Genomic DNA, 26,932 nt, shown 5'->3' with positions numbered 1-26,932 from the left:
ACTGTTCCATGTGTGTCCCAAGTGTGTTCTGCCTACTATTTTTTCTCCTCCTTCAGAAGGGCTCCATCTTCATGAAGTGAGAAAGCCTGTTGTGTACCAGTTGCTGGACACTGATCTAAATATCATCTCTTTGTCAGGGCAAAGGTATTTGTTAAAAGCAAATAGGCAAGAGTCTCTGGAATCTCAGTAAGCATGTTGATGAAAGCAACAAGCTGAGACTTTGGAGTGGTGGTGGCAAACACCTGTCATCTCAAGAATTGGGAGTTACAGACTAGAGGATCAGGAGCTCAAGGTAAGGCTATCCACAGTTACAAGAAGCCCTATCTCAGAACAAGACAAAAATAAATCAGTCTTAAGCCACAGAAATGGCCAAGAGGAAGTAGGTGTGATGAGGATGAGGTTTAAAACAGAATGTTTTAGATGAAAGACCCTGGGCTGGACTCAGGATGGAAAGGGGCTAGTCACTAGCCCCAGTGTAGGGTAATGCCAGGACAAGAAAGCAGGAGTGGGTGGGTTGGTGAGCAGGGGGACGGGGAATGGGATATGGGGTTCTCAGAAGGGAAATCAGAAAAGGGGATAGCATTTGAGATGTAAATAAAAAAACTATCTAATAAAAAAATTAGACCACATGTTTTTCTCGTGTGCTATGAAATTGTGGGGTGGTATAGCAATGTTTTATGTTATATACAAACTGGTTTCTGAGAGGCTATGCCTCAAAATTTTAGTTGCAATTCATAACCATTTGTTGAACTGTGCATATGAAAGAAATGTGTTTGCCTGTTCTGATGTGGGAAGGGAGACTGATTAAGGACACAGAGAAGCTTATAATATGATTCCTTTCATGGAAGAACAGATCCCTTCCAGTTCTTATCACTAAAGATTAGGCAAACCATCAAAATCATGGAGTCTGCTTTGTGTTGGTCAACTACTCTTCAGTGTGTAACTCCATTGAAGAAAACTTATTTTTCCATCTCCTAGTAGCTTAAAAGTTTCTTGGTTAGGGTTGGGAATTTGTGGAACTTGTTCTTCCCCCTCCTCTTCCTCTTCCATCCTCCACCACCTCCTCCTTTTCTTCCTTCTCTTCTTCCTCCTCCCCCTCCTCCTCCCTCCTCTTCTCCTCTTCTTCCTTCCCTCCTCTTTCTTTTCTTCTTTCTCCTCTTCCTCCTCCTTCTCCATACATAAATTTTTATTTTGCTTGATTTATTATAGCCTCTGAGTTCACATGTGTCTTAACCCTGCTGTATCAAGAAAATGCTTTTTTGCTTAGCGTTATCCACTATCTCTGGCTCTTAAAATATTTCTGCCTCCTCTTCTGCATAGATCCCTGAGCCTTGAGGGGAGGGGTTTGATTAGGGTATCCTTCTTAAGGATAAGAACTCCAAAGTCTCTCACTCTCTGCACTGTGCAGCTGTGGATCTCTGTAATCCTCATCTACCTCAAAGAACAACTTGTCTGATGCGCACTGAGTGGAAACTGACTTTTGTGTCTACCAGAATGTCATTAGGAGTCATTTTTTATGCTCACTTAGAATAATCATAGTAGATTTCTCCCTAAGTCCATGACCTAGCTAGTCTCTGTTAGTTAGTGACTTTAGCAGTATCAGGTATGGGGTTCCATCTCATGGAGTAGGCCTTGATTTCAAGGTTGGCTGGATATATTTTCAAATTCTTCTTATAAAGCCACTATTATTCTGGTATCAAAGCCACATAATTGTTAAACCTTTTACTTGGTGGTGTGAGAATTTCTGGGAGAGAGGGACCGCATGAGGATCGGGAGTCTTAGTACCTCCTTTCTTTGAAGAGGGGATGTTCATAAGCCTCATCTCTTGAATATCTGATATAAGTCAGCCCTGCTGCTCTGCTTCAAGATAAAGATCAGGTCCAACCCGAACGAAGCAGACATACAGAGAATCATGGCAGCTGTTTTAGTCAGGGTTCTATTGCTATGAAGAGTCACCATGACCATAACAACTGTTATAAAGGAAAGCATTTAGTTAGGGCTTGCATACAGTTGCAGAGGCCCATGTGGGGGAGCACAGTGTTAGAACTGAAGTTACTGATGTTTGTGAGCTGCCGTATGGCTCCTGAGGATTGGTCCTGGGGTCCTCTGGAACAACAGTCGTTGCTCTTAGTCTATGAGCCATCTTTCCAGCTTTTTTTTTTTTTTTTTTTTTTTTTTTTTTAAGATATGGTCACATATGCTGGATATGCTAGACTGATCAAATACCTTCTTATATAACCCAAGTTATCCTGGAACCTTCTGCCTCAACTTCTGGAGTCATGGGATTACATTATGCACCATACCCAGCCCAGTGCCACCATTTTTTGGTACATCTCTGAACTACGTACACACTTGACTTAGCCTGACTTGTGTGAGGGTTATAGATGTCAGACCAGACACTAAATTTGTAGGTTAAACCAGCAAGCCCGATTTCCAGAAGAAAGGTTGTGGCTTTCTCTGTGCCATGTGCCCGTAGGGCACTATGAAGAGCGTGGGAGAGCATGGGAATTGTAGTCTCTCTTGACCTGGTGCCCACTTCCAATTCTCAAATTCACTTCTGAGAGAAAACCTGAGTACAAATTGTTCTCTTACTATTGTTCCAACAAGGAAGTACGGTTTGAAGTACCATAGAACTGCTTTTGACAACTTGTTTCATTTAAAAAACAAAATAAAACAAAACATTAGCTGGGCCATGGTGGTGCATGTCTTTAATCTCAGCACTTGGGAGGTAGAAGCAGGCAGATCTCTTGAGTTCAAAGCCTGCCTGTTCTATAGAGCAAGTTCCAGAACACCCAGCGTTACACAGAGAAAACTTGTCTCAAAAAACCGTAACAACAAAACCCAAAACATATTATTAAATTAAGTTTTATTTCAGATTCTGTATGTAAATGCTTTCAGCTAAATACTTTCAGAAGGTTGTCATTGATTTTTACTAGATCTTTGTTTTGTTTGTTTGTTTGTTTGTTTGTTTTTGCATTGCTTTTGAGACAGGGTCTCACTATGTAGCCCTAGCTGGCCTGGAATTCAGAGATCTGCCAGCTTCTGCCTCCAAAATGCAGGATTCAGCTCATACTACCACCTTGCACACATTTCATTCAGTTTTTAATAGGGCTGTAGGCTTCATTCCCAACTCCACTCTTGACCGCTGCTCTGCAGTCAGTCAGAACATTTCCCTTAGTGTCCTAGTAATTATCCACAGATGTCAAAACACTGTTCAGAGGCCTATTTATTTATTCATTCATTTACTTTTCAAAGTATGATTATTTATTTGTTATTCTTAAAGACTCATTTTGGACTAGACTCAGAAGTAGAAGTTCTCAGGGAGGACTGCCTACATCTCTTGGCAATATGTTCCTGGTGCTTTTCTTTCTTTGGCTTCCTTCATTCTCTTGGCCAAAAGTTTAGTGTACTCTGCAGTCTCCTGTTCCTCTTAGTGTGTTGCTTCTTCAGAGCACTACATCAACGTTTGTGTTGCAGGGCATGTGGAGTAACAAGACTCTGAATCTTGGGTGCTTTGGTCCTGGGCTTTTTACCTTCTTTTTTAAAGGGTTTTCTGACAACATATTGGCAGACATGATCTTCTTTAGAGAGATTAAAAATCTTTCAGATTCTACTAGCTCTTTTAGGTCCCAACCAATAAGGCATAGTAGTATCTGTTATTCCAGAAATATCTTCTCCATTTTTTTTTACAATAACCAAGTTTAGACAATTCAGATTGGCATCCACAATGGATCCACAAACAGACTTATGCTTCCTCTCTCCAGTTCTCCCTGATCTATAACAAGAATGCCCCTTACTCAACAGCAGGCACACTCTGCCATGGCTCAAAATGCCCTGCTTCATGGGAAAACCTTGTTTGTCATTCCCACCACAAATCGTGACACACACACACACACGTATATATATATATGCATGCAGTTCTGGACAGTGTAAAATGTCATGACTCCACCCAGGATCATATATGCTCAGATCCCATGCTTTGCATCAGTAATCAGCTTCTCCAGTTTTAGTTACTGCCTTTGGAAACAGTTAACTATCATAACTGGGGAATCCAATCTTAGTGACCTATAAGCCTGTCACCGGGCTACCTAACAAGGAAGCAGCAAGCAGAATGTAATACTTTAGGGTAGGCTTTAAGCAGAGGAGCCAGACACAGTGTGGATCATACATTTAAATGTAAAACAATAAATTTACAAGGCTTGGAATTTTAATCAAAAGAACACAAGCCTAGCAGGCATGAGCCCTTGGCTTCACCAAAGCTCTCTTAGCACTACCAAAAACACCTAAAATGCCTGACTTGTCTAGGTCCGGGACCTCTGGCTGCTGTACTGAAGTTAGTAACATGGAGGTCATCACAGTACCCATGGCTGTGCTGATGGCAGTGGAGGTTAAAAGTAAGGCCAGGAGACATCCAGAGATCTAGCCAACCGACTGCATGGTGGGCTGTAGACACTTAGAGGCCCACTGGCCTCCATGCCACAGGGCGAGGACAGAGGAGGTCACCCAGAGGTCCACCAGCCCAGTAGCCTACCTGTATCAAGAGCTACTACAGTGTGCAAATGAGTGATGGACAGATAGGAGAGAAAGGGAAGCAGAATAGTTTGAGCCTTGTAAAGGGAGATGGAGACATGAAAGAGGAGAGGAATAATAGTCTGTTGTGAGGCCATATGCTGCTCCTGAGGGCTGTTGTCTGTGTTTCATATTACCACTAGAAACCATGTGGATGTTCAGGGGCCCTGTGGAGCTGGCCCCGCCCCTCACTGACTATTTACCAATACCTTGGCCAGGCAGCACAATGGAGCTGGGTCTGGTGGATAGGGCACAGGTGAGCCAGACCCAAGGGTGAGAGCAAGGGAGCTGGTCCCACCACTCCTCTGTCGTGAGGTGATGAGCTTCCACCGCCTCACTCCTTGCCACTTGAGGATGCTGGGAGAACTGGCCCAAGGGTCATGCTTTCATGAGAGCAGGAGAGCTGGCCTTGCCCCTCATTGGCTGTATCACTGGGAGAGATGGCCCTCTGTGTTCTTTGGGAGTAATAATAGAACTACCCTGGTAGAGCGGGCAGGGGTGAGCTTGTCCACTGGGTGTGAGTGCAGGAGAGCTGGCCTTGCCAGTTGTCTGCTGTGAGGTGGAGTGGGCATAGCGATGACGCTCTCCTGGCCCTCAATCCTGACTTGCCTCTTTCTAGCTCTGGTCGGGAGAACTGGTCCTGCCCCTCACTGTCAAGAGAACAGGCCCTGCACCTCGCCTGGGCAACATAGTGGAGCTGGCCCAATGGTAAAGGCTTCAGTGAGCCAGCCACAAGGGTGTGAGAGTGGAAGAGTTGGCCCAGCCCCTCACAGGCTGTAACACTTGGAAGAGTGGGCCCCATACCTCGACTGGGCTCTGGAGGTATCAGTGCCCATAGCCCAGCCTTAAGGGCATGAGAGCAGGAGCGCTGACCCTGCCTCCTACCAATGGTGGTATTGAGTGGGCTAGACTGAACAGTGCTGGAGAGCTTGCCCTGTTGGTGCAGATAAGGGAGAGCCTGTGGGCTGACCAGCTCAGCTAGTACCTAGGCCCAGATCCAGGAGTCTTAGTTGGCTCATCCCAACATCTATATCATCTGTGAACTGTTGGGGTGTGTGAAAGGGCTGGTCCTGCTGATCAAAACCTGCAAGATCTCCATGTCACAGGGCAACAACAGGATAACCAGGAGTCCTGTTGAGGATCTAATGTTTATGGTGTCACAGAGGCCAGAGACCTCAAACCAGACTAATGACTCATTGCAATGAACACTTGCAAGTGAAGATGTGTGGACAGAGGGATATATTGTGGGACACACTACAGCTTCCATATCAAGATGTTGTCTATGGTTTGTTTTGTTTATTTGTTGCTTTTATTTGGGGGTAGGTTGTAAGGGTAGAGGGCAGAATTTTTCACAGTATATTGTTCTATGTGTTCACTGAGAATAAAAATCAACCCAGTTCTGAATAAGAATTATAGCTATTTGGATGAACTAGGATTAGGACCTAGGAAACATATTTTAAAACCACCTTACTTTTTTTTTTTAAATGATGATGGACATATTTGAAGCTTACAATCACAAAGAGTAAAGAAGGTTATATAATTCGCTGGTCAGGAATTATGACTGATTTGAGTTAAATTATTTTTTTAAAGGAAGGATTAAGTGTTATCTCAATGTATCAGTTATTAAAGCAAATTGGGGAGGTTTCACAAATGGTTAAAGAAAGCTAGTAAGCTCCAGTTTTTGTAGTTCAAAAGCTTTCAGGCATACCAGCTCAGAGTAGATATGTCCAACTCATCTCATTTCACCTTGGGGTTTGTTTGTTTGTTTGTTTGTTTGTTTACATGGTTTTTTTGAGATGTTATCTTAGGTCACCAAGGCTGGCCTTGAACTTTGATCCTCCAGCCTCTACCTCTCAAGTACTGGTGTTACTTGAGTATAGCACCACACTCAGCATTTTCAGTGCTCTCAAACCAGTGTCACAACTCCTTTTTCTTTTCTCCTCAGCATACACATAGAATGCTCTTGAAGTAACAAAATTACATTATACTACTGGAGACAGATCATTGGTTGCCTAAGGCTAGGACGAGGGAGAGACACCATGTAGTTATAAAATGGACTATGAGGAATGCTTGTCACAGAGTGCTCTGTGCCTTCATTTTGTTAAGGTTAAGTTTTCTGGCTGCTATATTGCACTCTGGTTTTGCAAGATGTTATTTATCACTTGGGGAAACACTAGGTAATAGGTGTGAGAAGTCTGTGATTTATATCGCATAACAGGCATTTAGAAATTGTTTTGGCTAATATTCTTTTTACAATATTTTCTTGGGTGATTAAAATCAAGATAAAGGCTGATTTGTTGGCCTTTACTTTGGGTCAGATCCTTGGTTGATTCTGAATAGGCATTTTGACTGCTCATGGAGTATCTGTCTGTCCAGCCTATTTCACACTACTCTGTGTGTATGTTGTGTGTGTGTGTGTGTGTGTGTGTGTGTGTGTGTGTGTGTGCGCTTGCGCCACATACTGCAGCTTCCTATAGAGAACTACAACTTAGTGTTGTCAGCACCATAACCTGATGCTCCCTGTAGAAAAGAATTTCAGGATAAGGCAGAGAAAAGCAAAGTTAGTGAGTTTATTAATTAAACAGAAAGACAAGATGCACGGAGAGGCAGGTGTAGGCATTAGGAGGAACACATCTACATGCCTTAGCAGTCAAGAAATGTGAAGCTATTTAATCTGCATATAAATTTAGATATTAGGGATGGTATATTCTTTTGCTTAGCCACAGAATCCTGTCTTTTAAGATAGAGTTTTCTTTTTGTATGAACAGTTTGTAGGCTTGCTAATGCTATTGGGATAAAACATTAAAAAAAGAGATTCTTACTGACCTGCTTGAAATGACAGTGCCAAATTGAAGGTATGGTGGCAAATCTATTTACAAAAGAATAGAACAAATATAAAAAGTTTTTAATTTTTAAAATTAATTTTTTTATTTTTCAGTACGTATATTTAAAAATTTCAAAATAGCAAAAACTCTTTGAAGTTAAACATTAAGAAAATGCTAATTTCCAGCACAGTGAGAAAAATTGTCAATAATATTTCAATGATGTTTGTAGAACATAATTTTAATATTTTCAATTGTTAATATTCAATGAACAGTTATTTTAAGATATATTTTGTTGTTATGTCTCCCTTTTCATTTCTGATTTTATTAATTTGGATACTGTCCCTGTGCCCTCTGGTTAGTCTAGCTAAGTGTTTATCTATCTTGTTGATTTTCTCAAAGAGCCAGCTCCTGGTTTTATTGATTCGTTGTATAGTTCTTTTTGTTTCTACTTCGTTGATTTCAGTCTTGAGTTTGATTATTTCCTGAAGTTTACTCCTCTTGGGTGAATTTGCTTCTTTTTGTTCTAGAGCTTTCAGGTGTGCTGTCAAGCTGCTAGTGTAAGCTCTCTCTAGTTTCTTTTTGGAGGCACTCAGAACTATGAGTTTTCCTTTTAGCATTGCTTTCATTATGTCCCATAAGTTTTGGAATAATGTGTCTTCATTTTCATTAAATTCTTAAAAGCCTTTAATTTCTTTCTTTATTTCTCCCTTGACCAAGTTATCATTGGTCAAGCGTTGTTTAGCTTCCATGTGTATGTGTGCTTTCTGTTGTTTTTGTTGGTATTTAAGACCAGACTTAGTCTGTGGAGATCTGATAGGGTACATGGGATTATTTCAATCTTCTTGTATCTGTTGAGGCCTGTTTTGTGACTAGTTATATGGTCAATTTGGGGGAAGGTACCATGAGGTGCTGAGAAAAAGGTATATTCTTTTGCTTTAGGATGAAATGTTCTATAAATATCTGTTAGATCCATTTGGTTCATAACTTCTGTTAGTTTCACTGTGACTCTGTTTAGTTTCTATTTCCATGGTCTGTCCATTGCTGAGAATGGGGTGTTAAAGTCTCCCACTACTATTGTGTGAAGTGCAATGTGTGCTTTGAGCTTTTGTAAAATTCTTCTTTGAATGTGTGTGCACTTGTATTTGGAGCATAGATGTTCAGAATTGAGAGTTCTTCTTGGTAGATTTTTCCTTTGACCAGTATGAAGTGTCCTCCTTATCTTTTTTGATAACTTTTGGTTGAACATTGATTTTATTTGATATTAGAATGGCTATTCCATCTTTTGTCTTGGAACCATTTGCTTGGCAAATTGTTTTCCAACCTTTTACTCTGAGGTAGTGTCGGGTGTGCTTCCTGTATGCAGCAAAATGCTAGGTCCTGCTTACATATCCAGTTTGTTAGTCTATGTCTTTTTTTGGGGAATTGAGTCCATTGATGTTAAGAGATATTAAGGAAAAGTGATTGTTACTTCCTGTTATTTTTGTTGTTAGAGGTGGAATTATGTTTGTGTGGTTATCTTCTTTTGGCTTTGTTGAAAGATTACTTTCTTATTTTTTCTAGGGTGTAGTTTTTCTCCTTGTGTTGGTGTTTTCCATCTATTATCCTTTGTAGGGTTGGATTTCTGGAAAGATATTGTTTAAATTTGGTTTTGTCATGGGATATCTTGGTTTCTCCATCTATTGTAATTGAGAGTTTTGCTGGGTATAAGAGCCTGGTCTGGCAGTTGTATTCTCCTAGGGTCTGTTTGAGATCTGCCCAGGATCTTCTGGCTTTCATAGTCTCTGGTGAGAAATATGGTGTAATTTTGATAGGTCTGCCTATGATGGGAGAATTAGATTCTGATGATGCCAAGTAACCTTGGTTACTGTTGCTTGAGTTCTTACTTTTGCCACCTGACATCTAATTATCTTTAGTGCTACCTGCCCTCGAAATATCTGACTGGAACCTGTCCTTCCTGTGATCCTGGTTGTTTCAGAACGCCTCAGAGTTCAGCTGTCTCTGTGACTCTGTGATTCTCTGATCCTGTGATCTTGAGATTCTGGGTGTGTCAGAGCTCCTGGGAGTCAGGCTACCTCTGGGACCCTGAGGTCCTGGAGTGACCAAGCTCCTGGGATCATGGGATCCTGTGGTCCTGGGCATGTTAGAGCTCCTGGGAGTAGAGCTTCTGCTGGCTGTTGCTGGACCGGCTGCAGAATTCTCACCCAAGTTCTGCTCAGTGCACCTGCTCAGACATGTGCACTTGTCGGGTGGAGTTCCTGGGTGTCTGGGTCCCGCTGCTTCCAGTTGCTCCTCGTGTTGGGGCAGATGTTGTGTTCTCACCTCTAATCCTATGATCCTGAGTGTGTTAGAGTGCTTGGGAGTGGAGCTTCTTCTGGGTGTTGTGGGATTGGCTGTGGAGTTTGCACCTAAGGTTTGCTCAGGGCACCTGCCCAGACTCAAGGAGCAATTTAAAAATTTTAAAAAAATATTTATTTATTTATCTTGAATTTTGAGACAAAGTTTTGAGGCAAGGTCTCTCTATGTAGCCATGGCTCTCCTGGAATTCACTATATAGAGTGGTCTGGCTTCAAACTCACAGAGATACTCCTGCCTTTGTCTCCTGAGAACTAGGATTAAACATATGTGCCATCAAGTCTAGCATTTTTTGTTGTTGTTTTTTTTTGTTTTTCTTTTCCTTTACATGTGTGAGTGTTTTCCTGGAGTCCATGTCTATGCACTACTTTTGTGCCTGGTGCTCACAGAAGCCAGGATATGGTGTCACATACCCTGGAACTGGAGTTATAGATGGTTATGAGCTGCCATGTGGTTGCTGAGAATGGAACCTAAGTGCTCTAGAAGAGCAGCTAGTACTCTTAATTGCTACCCTTTTCCCCAGTTGCTAGAAAATATTGAGTAAAGAAAGTTTTAAGGAAAATATGCTGCTAGCAGAGATGGATGCCATGGGCAGATTCTCTCAACTGCTCACCCAGACGCCAGCCCAAGGAAGTTGTTTAGTCTTAACTTTTATGCAAGTGCCATGAGTGGCTAGATGAGCAGGTATCTCACTGTCTTGTTGAGTAATAACCTTTAGAGTACTGGTCTTGGGAGCGGCTCTTTGGAGGTAAGAACCGCCATGGTCATTAGATGGTAGGCTCCAACTGTTTGTCTAAGATGTCACAAGTCACTGGAGTCAGGCTCCAAGCATTTGGAATCTGACTGTTAAAGCACTGGGATGTTTGCTTTCATCTTTGGCCTTTCAGCTACACCGATGCTTAGTTCACAAGGAGATTGGATCTAAGACGTTGTCCATTAGCCGCCATTTTGCCATCTTGAACTATCTTGTTTGTGATGCTTCCCAGAAAGGGTTGTGTAAGTCCTTTGTAGATGGGGTTACTAATTCTCAAAAATCTCTCTCTCACACACAAAAATCAGATTTCTTTCCTCCTCTGCCCCCTCTGCCTTTTTGGATAGAGTTCCATGTACCCTTCGATGCCTAGTTTTTGTGGTGCTGGGCATCAAAGCTGGGGTGTTGTGAATGTAAGCAAGTGCTCTATCCTTGAGCTACATCCCCAGCTTTAACATGGAGATACTTATAATAAATGATACACATAAATGATTTGTGTACTGAAGAAAATTATTCATGATTAAATGGCAATATTCACATAGTAATATTTATATGTACTAAAACATAAGCAGAAATGTAAAGTTTCCAATTGCATGTTTGGAGATAGGAAAAAAATGGAAATAAGCTAAATATTCCCTTGAGAAACTAGCACAAGGGGAAAAAACTCTGTAAACTCAGATAATAAAAGAAACAATAGACCCAAGTCTAGAAAATTACTTAATATGTTAGAAAAATAGAGATCATTGTACAGTAGATGGAATCAGTAAAATAACTGATCACTAAAATTAAAGATAACAGTTTCACATAGAAGCGTAAATAAAGTGAAACAGAAAATAACATAAATTCCTAAAATCTGTGCAAGAATGAGAAATTGGAATAACATGAAATTTATGTTTTGAATTGTGTTTGAGATGTCAGTATAATTTAAGGTTATCCTGAATTTAAGATTGAAATATTAGCCATCTATGGTAGTACACACCTGTAATTCAAGCCCTTGGGATGGATGGGCAAGAGGATCAGAAACTCCAGGCTAGCCTTAGCTACATAAAAAGTTTGAGTTACATGAGACCTGGTCTGAAACAACAACAATAACAATAAACCTGAAAACAGCAAACGAACCCAACTACCAATACACCCTTCCAAACTCTTACAATAAAAAGCAAATATCATACCACTTACTGTCTGTGGCTAGAACCATCTTTGTATCAGAATTAAACAAGGCCAGTAAAGCTAAATAAAGACAAGTTAAAGAAAACTGAGCTCATGACAAAGATTTGCATTGTTAAGTTGGCAATTTCTTGCTTAAAATTTATTTGCTTTGAAATCATCCTTGCCTGCTGCATACACACACAAACACACACACACACACACACACACACACACACACACACACAGAGAGAGAGAGAGAGAGAGAGAGAGAGAGAGAGAGAGAGAGAGAAGAGGCACATATAAAGCATTGTTCTACTATGTCCAAATGTGATAAGAGAATTATAAATGTATTTTTATCAGTAGCCCATAATGCTTGCCCCTCGGAAATAGAAGTGTTTCTCCAGTCCCATTTCCCTTAACATGATTATAATACCATAACAAAGTGTATGGCCAAAAGCAACAGAAATAGATCCAGACTTCTGCTCCCTCTGTCCCAATACATTAATGAAGCTCAGAGAGGTTCCTTTGGAGGCCACTGAAAAAGAGGCCATCTTCCAGCAGATTTACCAGCTGTGTAGGCAATCTCTGAAATATAGAAAACTCCTGGCCTTCGAGACAGTGAAACCTTTCAGGCTGGGCTCGGCCTCATGGTGTCTTTCTGCCAGGCTCTGAGTGAGACCCCACTCCTCTGCGGGCATATGTGCCACCTATGAAACCTAGTGTCCAGCAGTGCACTGAAAAGTCACTCCCAGCAGGCTGCTCTTCCCAGAGGTCGAGGAGAAGAGGTCTCAATGGCACTTCTAGTTCTCGGATTGGGAGATTATTAGCCAGATCGCAGACTGAGAATTTAGACTCCTCCATCATCGGATCCGTTTCCCCACATGGAGGCAGCACCTAATTCCTTTCCACCTGTTTATGGAACAGTTTAACATTTGCCAGTCCCAGTCCTGACTACTAAGCGCTATTGCCAACTCCCTTGTGTTTGGGCAGAAGGGTTCAGTTTTGTTGGCTTGCCTTTGCTTGGGATGGACTCTTGAAGTGTTTACATAGGACTCCTCCCCTTATTCTGGGCAAGAGAGCTGCGCTGAGCTGCAGTCTTCATCTGTGACTCGGTGACCCGAAGCTACCTTGTGTAGCTGTTGCTTTGTGAAACTGACTGTTTGCGTGGTTGCTTGCATCTCTTTTCCTGGATTGCAATCCAAACTAGAGCAAATATTATCTTTCATCCTTACCAGGTTACTTTCATCTTTGGTCAGCACGGATCCAGAAGGTGCCTGCGTGCCTCCATTGGTTACGGGTTACGTTGGTTATGGGTTATGTTGGTTACGGAATGCTTCTTCTATTTTCCTTATCACTCTGTTCCCACTCCAGTCTGCCCCCACAGGCCATTTACTCCTATAGCACCAGTTGCTACAGAAAGTGCAGCCCAGTTTTCCATCCCACTAAAGGATGCACAGTCTTAATTGACCTACCCCCCCCCGCCCGCCCCCCGCACCCCCTTTCCCATTCCTGTTCTCTCTGGAACTTAATTCAGGGTTTCTCCCTCACTGTGATTAAACTGCCTTTAAAGTATCCAGGTAGCTAAATTCAATGCTCCAGTCTTAGCTGACTCACAGTTAATAAAGTACTGAATATCCCTCTCCCCTTCCCTCCCCTGCAAGCAAGAATGGACTCCAGAACCTAGTTCGTGCTAGGCCGGTCTACATACTCTACCATGGAGCAAACTCCACAGTCCTTAAACATTTTCCTTCAGGTGGCTTTGAGGACACCATATTCAACTGATTATTTTTCTTTTTAGGGTCCCTGATACTCAGCTTCCATGGCTGTTTTGGTTTGTCTGTCTGTCTGTCTGTCTGTCTGTTTTTTTGGGTTTTTCTTTGGGGGGATTAATCTCGTGCTTTAATGATTCTCCTATCTCAGCCTCACAAGCACACACGGTCCTTGCTTCATCATCATCATCAATTTAGTATCCCAGTTCTCAGTCCTAGGAATGTGGATCCTCTACACCTTCATTTACCCCTAGAAAACCTTTGAATATGGTTTTTCATTCATCAATACCACTTTTGTGCTCATGACTTACAAGTTTAAGTCTCAGCCCCATCCCCATTGCACACAGCTCTTCTTGTAAGTCTCATAGGCACGTTCAACTTCACATAAAACAAGACAAGACAAGACAAGACAAGACAAGACAAGACAAGACAAAACAAAAGTTCCTGCAGCCATTCCTACTTAACTAATGACAACTCAATTTTCCCACTTCTTCCAAGAGGGAAAAACACCTTGTGGTCACCCTTTAACTTCACAATCACATCCAAACAATTAGTAAATCTATTGTGGCTCTACCTCTGTGGCTTCTCCCACACTGGTCCAACCCATCAGGAACTTGCATCTCGTTGCCAGAAAATCTTATTTCCTTCTAACTTGGCCCCTGGCATTTAAGACTATGTTAATATGCAACTCTGATCTTGTCACTCTTGGGACTAAATGTCCCAATGCTGTTCCAGCCCAGAGCAAAACTTAAAGCCCTTTCTTTGATCCTCCAGCTTTTACATGATTTAGCCTCCTCTAATCTGCGGGCCCACAGTTTCCCAAGTTCCCCTCATGCCTCTGTGGCTTTCTCCAAGTCATCACAGTGTCCCTGCCTCTGGCCTTTGTTCCTGTAGTCCTGTCTGAGGTGACTGTCCTACATTAGAGTGACTCAGGTCTTTGCTCCTCTTTTGAGAGAACTTTTTTAACCCCCTGTGGAAAATGCTGTCTTATTTTGACATCATTCTTTTCTCCTTCCCTTTTCTCCTCTCCCCACTCTTTCTGTTTTGTATCCCTAGAGTGCCTATTACCTGGTAACACAGTATCGATTTTAATGTCCTCTGCTACATTTTTACTACCTAGAATGGAAATTCCATAGGCAAAGATTTTTGTCAACAAGGTGGGGACACTGTACATTGCCAGCATCCAGAAGATTGTTTAGCATAGTAGGCTCTTCATAGACTTTACTAAGAGCGCCAAGAAGCAATGCTATTTTGATAGCACATGAATGAACATATGAGTTTGAAACCGTGTCTGGCCAGCACTAGTCTCTCGTTATGTAGCTGATCCAGCATACAAAGAGCAATGGAATGACACAATTCAGAAACAAATAGAGTTGGCAATTTAGTATATTAGTAGATGATAAACACTTCTTTTCAAAATAGGAATTAAATTTTAGAGTAGTCTGTTAGTTATTTGTAGATAAATACAAAAAAAGATTCACCCACATTGCTAACTGGTATAAAACACATTCTTTACAGGTCAAAGATTCAAATGAAAAACTCTAGAAATATTAGAAGATATCGGGCCTTAGGGGGACTAGGCATCTGCAGAATTTCCAAGATAATAAATAGCTAAACTATAACAGGAAGCACAGCCAATATTACTGTGTAAGTACTAAGGATGGCCATAAGACAGCAACCAGTCAATGGAACAGTACAGGCATTATAATGTCTAACTGGAGAGGGGAGAGAAATTCAAGTGGGAAATGGGAATACTGAAAATACTTTTTAAAAATGAAGTAGATAATACAAATGACTAATAATAAATATGTAAATTACTTCAATACAGCTCACATTTCAGCTTTAAATAATTATTAAAGTTTCAGCAATAATTTTTGGCTATGTAGCATTTTCTTCTGTAATGTGTTTTTTATTAATTTATTTGTTTGCCTTATATCCTGATTGTAGCTTCCCCTCCTTCCTCTCCTCCCAGTCATTCCCTCTTCCCTCATCTTCCCCCAAGCTACCTCCTTTTCTCCTCAGAGAAGGGGAGGCCTCTCATGCATGTCAACCTCTCTTACCAGCAATATTTTTATTATTTCCTTATTTTGGTACCCTTGAGACTTGATCTCACTGTAACACAGGCTCTCCTTGAACTCACCAAGTAGCTCAGCCTGGTCTCTCACTTGCATGTATCTCCTGCCTTAGCCTCCCAAGGGCTGGCTTAGAGGTTTGTTTATAGTGTATTTTCAGGTAAAGGTGTTTGTAATTCTAATAGTGTCTGCCAATCAGTTTGCCAATGTGAATAATCATGTGACTTATGGCCTGTGTCCAAGGTCTGCAAACATTCTAACGTAAGAAGGATCTGAAGCTGTGCACTCTGGCACGTGTCCGCCAGCCTTGGAGGCCAGCCAGGGCTACATTTAAGAGATCAGGAAATGACAACAATAAAAGAACAACAAAAAGTGATGTGGGTTATTTAATATTATAAAATGAGTGCTGTAAAGGAGGCAAATGAGGGAAACTGGACACTCACAGGATGCTGAAAACCAGGTTTGGAAGAGCTGAGGAGAATGACGACTGTATTGGGACAGTGTTGTTTAGTGTTTAGGATGCTGGCTATGGGATGTCTGATGCCGGTGAAGTGGACAGTCCATGAAGAAGTGTAAGAAGGTGCCCGATTTAAAAGGGTTATTGTCAGGAGTGGAGCTATCACTGTGAGTAACATCAGGCAACAGAGGCAGATGACCTGCTGTTAATAGATCCCTTGTGCGCGTGTTTGCAGACTGTGAGAGCATGGAGTTGCTCACCTCAGTTAGGTGCAAAAAGGTGAGATTCTCAGTAAAAGCAGACATACAGAACATAAAGGTTATGGGTGAAAGCAAGTAGGAGAGAACTTATGGGGAAATAGTTGAATTAATATCATGGCTATAGCCTGGCGGTGGGGACCCATAACCCCAGAGCTCCAGAGGCAGGGGCAGGCGGATCTCTGTGAGTTTGAGGAAAGAGTTAGTTCCAGGACAGCCAGCACTAAAGAAAGCCTATCTTGCAAAACCACTATAAAAAAGGAATCATTGTTGTAAATTAAGAAAATGACAGATTAGGTAAAAATACCTTAGTTGAGCGGGTTTTCCAAGGAGGTTTTATCCTGGTACACTTCAGGAAAAGCACAAGAATAGAGAGTGTTCTGAAAAGCAAGCCTAGAAAAGAGATCTTTAAAAAAAAATTGTGCAAGAAGTCTTCAGTTGGGGAAGGCGATTTTGGGAGAAAACTCATTAATCTTGTTGCTTCATCCAACGTCAAACTTTCAACTGTCTAGTAGCAACGATCAAAGAAAAGTCTAGTAAGAACCACAGTTGAGGAGGAGGTGGCCTGGAACTTTCAGTCTGATCCAGGAGAGGTCATTCATGAGGGCACTGCCCACCTCTGTGGGAAGCTAGCCTGCTGATGGATTGAGGCCACAGGCTACCCTGCTCTTTTCTAGATAAATCTGCAATAAAGAGGCGTTTCACTTCCTGTGGCGACTGGACAAAGTACAAATAATGTTGGCAGAATTTGAAACAGAGCTTCCCTCCACCCACGAGGTCCTGTGCCCACAGGCCGAGAGAAGGGCTTCGGGGACACGAGGCTGCAGGCTGCAGTGGTTGGGAAAGGCTCGCAGTGTTGTGGCTGCTGGCTGACAGCGACTAGCTTCGAGAAGAGTCCAGTCCAGTAAGGCTTCAGTGTCTCCTCCTTGGGGTCTTTGATGTACTGCCTATCTTCCAGCGAGGACCTGTGTGCCAAGCACTTCTTGTGTACAGGACAGGAGTCCATGTGCTGGCTTGTGGTTACTCTGGTTAGTCGCATGAACAGAGTCACCGTGGCAATGCAGGCTTGACCAGGACAAGGTGATGTTTTAGGGCCAGGCTCTGGGAACACGGCTTGGTGCCAGTGGCCCCTAGAACAACTAAGGCTCACAGCCTAAGTCAGCCTGATAAGCTGCCCAGTTGATCCCAGAAGAATGTCGTCTGGGCTGTGCGAGGCCCAGTTTGACATTGTCTAGGCTGCTCTGCTCTGTGATCTTTTACAATCCCTAGTCTCTGTAGGCTAGATGCATACGCTCTGTGATCTTTTACAATCCCTAGTCTCTGCAGGCTAGATGCATACGTCTGCTGCTGGTTTCCCGTGAAACTGGCTCAGTCTAAGTGAGGACTCTGCTTGGGGCTCTCCTTCAGAGTTTCTTGAAGTTTTGCTTTGTGTCTCCTGGAAACCTTGCCAGAGAGTCCTCTGTCCTTTCTTACCACACCAGACCCTGCCCTGTGTACTGCCAAAACTCCCTTACAGTCTTTTTTGTTCGTTCGTTCGTTTGCTTGTTTGTTTGTTTAATTTTTGGTTATTTTTTTTTTAAAGAAAATCTTCCTGTGATGTACCCATTCTCAATTCTGTATGGATGTAGGTGTTTTACTAATGGTAACAACTTAGCACTTGCTCAAATACTTATGGTAGTGGTGGTGTTGTTGATCTGACTGTAGAGGAGTGATTACTGCAGGTGGAGTAGACTCTGTGTGTGTGTGAATAAAAGGAGGTTGGATTTGAAACATTCTGCTTTGATTTAGTAATAGGTTTATAATAAGCTCATTTTAATTAAATTATGTTTAAACTTTTTTTTTAAAATGGCACATCAAGTATTTTAATTAGAGCCCAGGCATTCCCTGCTATGGGTGCTGGAAAGAGCAGCATTCAGACTCTGCTAAAAAAAAAAAAAAAAAGTCCAGTCCACCCTGGACTCTCTAGTTTTTGATGCATTTGCACCAGAATGAGTACCAGAAAGACATCGACAGGCCATACAGATGATAAGATGTATTCTGGCAATGGATGGGTTGATTCCCAACAGTAGCAGACAAATGAAAAACTGAGTTGAAGACAAAGAATTTATCTCCTCTGTGAAGACTTTCCCCCTCTGCTAAGCAGGACATCATTAGGATCCATTCCCTAGCAGCTGAGTGAGTATGGAAGCTTCCCAGAGGCTGTGCTCCACTGTATTAAAACCATCATTTGACTGGATCCTGAGCCACACCAAAATGTATCTGATACCTGAAAACCCAGCTCGGTAGCAAGCTCTGTAGCAATTCCTCCTCCAGTCAGCAGCCATGGTGTCACTATACTGTCATGATTCCAGCTGGTGCAAAGCCTAGGAACAAATTCTGCTTTCCCAACAGGCCACCCTCTCCCTTCCCACCCTTCTCCACGGAAGGCCTATTTCAGCTCCTAGCTGTCCCCCCTGTCCCCCCAGACCCCCATTTCTGACCTGTCTGTTCTGTCCCATTTAGCATGTGGGCCTTCCTGGGGAGACCTGAATGCATTCTGTGTCTGTCTTCAGCCTTATGTGCGATGGCTCTGCTCAGCAATAACGAGTTTTCCAGGTATGTTTTCAGACCACTTGCAGCAGTCTACCTGGGGCCCTCCGAAGGAAAGGCTCAAAACAGTTCCTGTGTGTGCATGTGCACACATGTATATGTGCATGTTTGTGCGCATGTGCCATGGTGCAAGTGTGGAGGTCAGGGAACAATTTCAGATGTTAGCCTTTGACTTCCACCTTGTTTGAGATAGGGTCTCTCTTGTTCACTATGGCTTCCTTGGATTCTCCTCTCTGCTCTCATTTTCCTCTAAGGGTACTGGGATTAGATACGTGCATTATTGCATTTGATGTGTCTGGGCTTTATCTGGGATTCTGGGAATCTGCAAGCATTTTACAAATTGATCCCTGTCCCTAGATTCTTTCTCTTTCTTTCTTTTCCTTTCCCTCATTTCCTCTCCTTTCTTCTCTTTTTTTTTTTTTTTTTTTTTTAGAATCAGGGTGGGCTTTGCATCTGAGGCTGACCTTGAAATCTTCAGTTTTCCTGAGCCTTGCTGAACACTCATTCATCCTGTGCTATAGAAATCATATGCCCTCTTGTCCTTGCAGGCTTAATCAAACTCACTTGACCCCCTTGTTGCTGATAAACCGAAAAGTAGGTCTGCAAGTCAAGGACTCACAATTCACACTGGAAGGTTTTCCATTCCGGATCATCTCTGGCACTATAGACTACTTCCGGATACCTAGGAACTCCTGGAGACTCAGTTTGAGGAAGATGCAGGCCGGTGGCTTCAATACTCTTACCACGTGAGTGGTTGCTTCTTCTGGTTCTTGTTTAAAAGTTTTTCAACTGAATTCCTAGCTGAGACTTCATTTGAACAGTCTTTTTATATTATTATTATTAAGAAAGATCTTTGTTAGCCAACTTATTAGTCAGGATTACCTAAAGGAGCAGACATATATATTCACGTATGTTTATATGTAGGACTTAGTAGAGGGGCTTACTGTGGTTGGAGTAGTCCAACAATGGCTGTCTTCTGATAGAAAACCCCAAACATTTGGAATTGGCCAGTCAATGAGACTGGATGTCTCAGCAGCCCTGATCTGGTGATGGAGTTCCAGGGAAGTACTGGAGAGCTACTAGTCTTCATTGTACATTGGAATCCTGGAGGAAGTAGGCTCTAACATGAGCCAAGATAAACTTGCCAGGGAGATTGAAGGCAAGCAGGCCAAAATCAAAAGCTTCCTTGTTCCATGTCTTTTTTTTTTTTTTTTTGTGGGATGCTACCAGAAACTGTGACCTGGATTTTAGAGTGAATTTTTTTTTGTTCCCAAATGATCCAGATTTAGGGCGAGTCTTCTGTCGTCACACCTAAACCCTCCACTTAAGATGTTCCTTCATAGGCATGCCAGGTGCTTGAATCTTAGTTAATTCCAGATGTAATCAAGTTGACAGCCAAGATTAGTGATTGCATCAGGCTTATAGCATAGGCCTGTAATCTCAGTATTTAGGAGGTAGAGGCAGGAGTTGTTCAAGGCCAGCCCTGCTTACATAAAAAAATGAAGCTAACCTAAGCTACATAAGATTTGTTTAAAACACAAATGAACAAGCAAATAATCCCCCAAATAGCCAATCAAACAACAACTAAAAAACTACCATCAAAATAACAACTAACCAAAAATGGCATGCATTCTGTTTATTTTGCCTTGAGTATTTGATAGCATGAAATAGATTTCAATGATTCAATCCTCCATGTGAAAGTAGAGAGTGCCTAAGAATTTCATGAATTCTTTGTTTTTAATTGCTCAGTAGTACTCCATTGTGTAGATGTACCACATTTTCTGTATCCATTCCTCTGTTGAGGGGCATCTGGGTTCTTTCCAGCTTCTGGCTATTATAAATAAGGCTGCTATGAACATAGTGGAGCATGTGTCCTTATTACAAGTTGGAACATCTTCTGGGTATATGCCCAGGAGAGGTATTGCTGGATCTTCCAGTAGTACTATGTCCAATTTTCTGAGGAACCGCCAGACTGACTTCCAGAGTGGTTGTACAAGCTTGCAATCCTACCAACAATGGAGGAGTGTTCCTCTTTCTCCACATCCTCGCCAGCATCTGATGCTACCTGAATTTTTGATCTTAGCCATTCTGACTGGTGTGAGGTGGAATCTCAGGGTTGTTTTGATTTGCATTTCCCTAATGATTAAGGGTGTTGAACATTTTTTCAGGTGTTTCTCAGCCATTTGGTATTCCTCAGTTGAGAATTCTTTGTTTAGTTCTGTACCCCATTTTTAATAGGGTTATTTGATTTTCTGGAGTACAGCTTCTTGAGTTCTTTGTATATATTGGATATTAGCCCCCTATCCGATTTAGGATAGGTAAAGATCGTTTCCTAATCTGTTGGTGGCCTTTTTGTCTTATTGACAGTGTCTTTTGTCTTACAGAAGCTGTGAAATTTTATGAGGTCCCATTTGTCGATTCTTCATCTTATAGCACAAGCCATTGCTGTTCTGTTCAGGAATTTTTCCGCTGAGCCCATATCTTTGAGGCTTTTCCCCACTTTCTCCTCTATAAGTTTCAGTGTCTCTGGTTTTATGTGGAGTTCCATTCTTAGGCAAATGGATGGATATCATCCTGAGTGAGGTAACCCAATCACAAAAGAACACACATGATATGCATTCACTGATAAGCAGATTTTAGCCCAGAAACTTAGAATATCCAAGATACAATTTGCAAAATGCATGAAACTCAAGAAGGCAGACCAAAGTGTGGATACTTTGCTCCTTCTTAGAATGGGGAACAAAATACCCATGGAAGGAGTTAGAGAGACAAAGTTCAGAGCTGAGACGGAAGGAAGGACCATCCAGAGACTGATCCACTCAGGGATCCATCCCATATACAACCACCAATCCCAGACACTATTGCATATGCCAGAAAGATTTTGCTGACAGGATCCTGATATAGTTCTCTTTTGTGAGGTTATGTCAGTACCTGGCAAATACAGAAGTGGATGCTCACAGTCATCTATTGGATGGAACGCAGGGCCCCTAATGAAGGAGCTAGAGAAAGTACCCAAGGAGCTAAAGGGGCCTGCAACCCTATAGGAGGAACAACAATATGAACTAACCAGTACCCCCAGAGCTGGGTCTGTAATTGCATTGTATCAGAGGATGGCCTAGTAGTCCATCAATGGGAGGAGAGGTCCTAGGTCTTTTGAAGATCATATGCTCCAGTACAGGGGAATGCCAGGGCCAGGAAGCAGGAGTGGGTGGGTTGGGGAGCAGGATGAGGGGAGGGTATAGGGAGCTTTGGAGATACCATTTGAAATGTAAATGAAGAAAATATCGAGTAAAAAAAAAAAAAAAAGAAAGAAAGTAGAGAGTGTTGTTGAGGAGTTCACCAGAGGAGACAGCTCAGACATAAGTAGAAGCTAACAGAAATCTTTATTAGCTGGCAACAACTAACACTGGGTGATTAGGATCCAAATAAATTCCTGAGCCTTTCTCAATGTAAGCTTTTTGGGGAGGGGGTTCCCATATTTTTCTTTCTTTTTTCTTTTTTTTTTTCCATTGGACATTTTCTGTATTTACATTTCAAATGTTTTTCCCCTTTCCAGGTCTCCCCTTCAGAAACCCTCTATCCCATCTCCCCTCCCCTTCCTTTATGAGGGTGCTCCCCCCAACACTCCTGCCTTCCTGTCCTTGTATTGCCCTACATTGGGGTATCAAGCACACTCAGGCCTAAGGGCCTCTCCTCCCTCTGATGTCCAACAAGGCCATTTTCTGCCACATATGCGGCCAGAGCCATGGGTCCCTCCACTCTGGGGCGTCTGGCCAGTTGACACTGTTGCTCCCTCCAATGAGGCTGCAAACCCCCTCAGGCAATGTAAGCTTTTAAGCACAAAATGCTATGTTATGGGTTGACGTACTTCAGTTAATAAGAACAGTTAGCCAGAAGCAGAACTACAGAAGCCAAAAAGCAAGGTTAATAGATCTTGAGACTTTCCCAGAACTATCTGGACTTTGATGGGTTAGGCCTGTGTTTTAGTTCCGGCAGGCGGTGCTTATGTGGTGAGTTTACAGTCTGAATGGTTCTTTCAGCACGGAGTCAGTAGTGTTGAGGGAGGTCTGGGAGCCTGTTACAGAGGGTAGGCTGGAGGTGGGATTTTTTTTTTTTTTAAAGTCTGGCTAGGATTCGGTGAAACAGTCTCCCAGAGCTTTTGTTGACAACAGAATGCTCTGAGTACACATCACATGTAAATGTCTCCCTCCCCAATAGGAAGCAGAAGGGAGTGCTCTTCACCTCTTCTCAGAGAGAACCTAGGCTTCTGGAGGAGGTAAAGGCCATGAAAATGTGGGAACCCCACGCCCTTTCCCCACTGCGGAGTTTCTAAACCGCCAAGATAATCTGCGCCGAATCTCACAGTTCGAGCTGCAGCCCGTGCATCCTTAAGCAATGGCTCCTGGTAGGCTGTGGTTCTCTGTATCCACTGTGATAGTCACGTTTCTCTGGGAAAGCACACTCAGCAGGCAGAAAGAGTGATTATGAATTGCTCATGCAGCCATGGGGTTGAGAAGTGCCCCCGTGCTGTAGTTCGAAGGATGGAAACTCTGGACGGCAGGGAACAAACTTGCATTGGAGTCTTAAGGCTTAAGAACAAGATGTCTGATGGTAAAAGTTCCAGTTCGAAAGCAGGCAGAGTCAAAACCCAAAAAGGCAAGCTGAGAGCAGGGATGCACACCTGTGAGCCCCACACTTAGGAGGCTGAGTCAGGAGGGTTACGAGTTTGAGGCCAGTCTAGGCTACATATTAAGACCCTGTTACAAAACAAAACAAAACAAAACAAAACAAAACAAAACAAAACAAAACAAAACAAAACAAAACAAAAACCTCAAGAACAAAACTGAAAGATTGTTTTGGAAACACACCCACCCAGATGGCACGTACTGTTTATTTTGTTGACAAAACTGCATGGAATCCCACGGACAATCACACTACAGTGTTTGGCTGTGAGTTATCTGCAGTTCAGAGCTGTTATCAATAGTGTGGCCATGAGTGACCTATGTCCCATTTCTATAGTGTGTATCTAGGAATGGCCTCGACAAAGTGGCACATGTTCATTCCTGAATGTCAGTCCATTCTGCGAAACTACCAAGGACAGTGAATTAAGTAAGTTCATACAGTTGAGCAAGCTCTTCCCTCACTCATATCCGGAGTACTTTCATCTTCTCATACTGGGTTCCTGCTACATCGTGATTCTCCATTCTCTTCTAGTTTCTGGCAACCTGTGATCTGTTCTCTGCTCCACACACTTGGTTATTCAGGGTGCTCGGATCAGTGTTACCAGGCAACCTCTGTCCTTTCATGTCTGTTTTCTTTCACTTAGCACCAAGCTTCAAGGCTCATCCATGTTGTAGTATGTACCAAAATCTCATTCTTGTGTTAGTTGGAATAATACACCAGCATGTATATGTATAAGTGTCTTTTATTTTCTGAGGCAGGGTCTCCCTGTGTAGCCCTGGCTGTCCTGGAACTTGCTCTGTTGACCAGGCTGGCCTTGAACTCAGAGATCCACCTTTGCCTCTCAAGTGCTGAGACTAAAGGTGTGAGCCACCACACCCAATTCTTTTATTATACCTTAAAGTTCACTGGTCTTTTATTCTAGGTGTCTACTTTTCTGTGTGTTCTAACTTTTTCATTCCTTTTTCTTTTTCTTTTTTAAATATTTTTTATTACATATTTTCCTCAATTACATTTCCAATGCTATCCCAGAAGTCCCCCATACCCTCCCCCTCCCTCCCCTACCCACCCATTCCCACTTTTTGGCCCTGGCATTCCCCTGTACTAGGGCATATAAAGTTTGCGTGTCCAATGGGCCTTTCTTTCCAGTGATGGCTGACTAGGCCATCTTTTGATACATAAGCAGCTAGAGTCAAGAGCTCCGGGGTACTGGTTAGTTCATAATGTTGTTCCACCTACAGGGTTGCAGATCTCTTTAGCTCCTTGGATACTTTCTCTAGCTCCTCCATTGGGGGCCCTGTGATCCATCCAATAGCTGACTGTGAGCATCCACTTCTGTGTTTGCTAGGCCTCGGCCTAGTCTCACAAGAGACAGCTATATCAGGGTCCTTTCAGCAAAATCTTGCTAGTGTATGCAATGGTGTCATCGTTTGGAGGCTAATTATCGGATAGATCCCTGAATATGGCAGTCTCTAGATGGTCCATCCTTTTGTCTCAGCTCCAAACTTTGTCTCTGTAACTCCTTCCATGGGTGATTATTTCCAATTCTAAGAAGGGGCAAAGTGTCCACACTTTGGTCTTTGTTCTTCTTAAGTTTCATGTGTTTTGCAAATTGTATCTTATATCTCGGGTATACTAAGTTTCTGGGCTAATATCATTCCTTTTTCTTAATTGTATCCAGTGCACGTATGCGCAGGCGCGCGCGCACACACACACACACCCACACATCCACCACTGAACTATGTACATAGTCCTTTTCCCTTTTTACTTTGAGATAGGGTCTTGCTAAATTGCTAGAGCTATCCTTGAACTCTCTACCAGAATCAGTCATTGAACTTTCCACCCTCCTGCTTCATGACTTTTAAGTGAAATTAAAGACATGTGTCACCAGGACCTGTATTATTATTTTTTTGACAGACTATCACCATGAAGGTTAGGCAGTCCGCAGACTTGTGACTCTCTCCTTCAGCCTCAAAAGTGATGGTATTACAGTCATGTACCCCACATCCAACTGTTTTTGTTTGTTAGTCTTCTTTTTTTTTTTCCAACACAGGTCTTGCTGTCTAGCCAACTGGCCTAAAACTTAGGATCTTCCTGCTTCAGCCTCCTCAGTGTTGGGAATGTAGATGCACAGAGTAGAGCCTTCAGTGTTGAAGCATGAAGCTTTCTCTCAGGAGAGATGCTTGCTTCTCTGTTAAGGATGCAGGGATCAGGATAGACAGGGGGCAACTCTTACTTTTCTCCTTTTCCCGTAATAGGCATATTCCTTGGAACCTCCACGAGCCGGCAGTTGGCCAGTTTTATTTCACTGAAAACACAGACCTCATGTAGGTGTTTATACTTTAATTTCTTGGCTCTGAGATTCAAATGGGCAAGTTCCTGGTGGGTTGGATGATGGAATGGGGTATATAGCTCTACTTTTTTTGGTTATTGTTGTTTTTTGCTTGGTTATTTTTTATTTTATTTTATTTTTTTAGCTTTAAGCATTTAATCCATAGTAAATACTTTCCCTCACATTTTAATATATTTTTTTGAGTCTGCAAGCATCTATATGTGTGCATATGTCCATATATGAAGGTTGGATTCAAGTCATGAAGACTGGCGGTAGGCACCTCAATCTACTGATCTACTTAAGTAGACTGTAATAATACTTTTTTGTTCTCATCCTTGCTATAATGCTTAATAATCTTATCATGGCTGATTTTGTCTCTATCATTTGGAGTTGCATACTAAAACGTGTTGTTAATGTTTTAAAGCAGGTTCTCACCATATAAACTATACCTGGCCTGGGATTCTCTCTGTGGGGGTCAGGCTGGCTACACACTCACAGAGGTCTGCTTGCTTTTGCTTCCTGAGTGCTGGAATTAAAGTTGTGAGCCACCAATCCCTAGCCTCTAATTCTGCTTTAGTAAGCCAGCCAGTTTCTACCTGGCTTGAAGCCTCCTTGAGCCATCAGTCTATGGCTTGCAAAGCCTGCTCTTGCAGTATGGATTAGACCTTGTTTTAGCTAGCATTTGGCAGTGTGAGTCCAGCAAGAAGAACCGGCTCTCTCAGTTGTAATAGCAGATTCTGAGCTGTGGTTTGTAGTTTCTGTCTTCAATCTTTTATATTATCTTCCAAGTCACCGTCCCTTTGGGTCCTGAGCTCATAAGGGTAATAACTAAAGAACAGAAGACAGAGAGCTTGAGAGCTGCCAAGCAGTACCATGCTTTGGGAATGATGTCACGGTGACTGCTTTCATTCCAGAGCTTTTATCACCATGGCTTCACAGTCGGGACTCTGGGTCATTCTGTGTCCGGGCCCCTACATTGGCAGTGACTTAGACCTTGGAGGCTTGCCCAGGTGAGTTGTGGTCTGAGGGTCCCTGGCTGGGAAGCACATCCACAGGGCTTTATCTCTGTACACATTTAAAAAGGTCTACACTATGTTGTTCATTGATGGCAGGTGATGGGGATTATAGGG

The 26,932-nt window shown here is 42.5% G+C and overlaps 1 protein-coding gene across 6 annotated transcripts in view; it reads left to right on the top strand.

Annotated features, from left to right (window-relative positions):
• The first annotated feature begins 16,915 nt into the window (after window positions 1-16,915).
• The window catches only part of Gm1110 (predicted gene 1110), a 43,618-nt gene continuing 33,601 nt past the window's right edge, over window positions 16,916-26,932 (top strand). The window contains exons 1-5 of one of the 6 annotated variants that reach the window (XR_001778935.2): window positions 16,919-17,105; window positions 18,704-18,796; window positions 19,339-19,536; window positions 25,729-25,797; window positions 26,717-26,812. Coding sequence is in view for 5 of the 6 variants with exons in the window: in NM_001281475.1 (NP_001268404.1) it covers window positions 18,705-18,796; window positions 19,339-19,536; window positions 25,729-25,797; window positions 26,717-26,812 (455 nt within the window). In the remaining variant the exon portion in view is untranslated. The other 5 variants (NM_001281475.1, XM_006510459.3, XM_006510460.3 and 2 more) reach the window with 5 other exon arrangements.

This window comes from Mus musculus, chromosome 9 (assembly GCF_000001635.26).
Source record: "Mus musculus strain C57BL/6J chromosome 9, GRCm38.p6 C57BL/6J".
NCBI classification, from domain to species: Eukaryota; Metazoa; Chordata; class Mammalia; order Rodentia; family Muridae; genus Mus; species Mus musculus.
The sequence above is the reverse complement of the archived record's forward strand: the minus strand, read 5'-3'. Positions and strand labels throughout refer to the sequence as shown.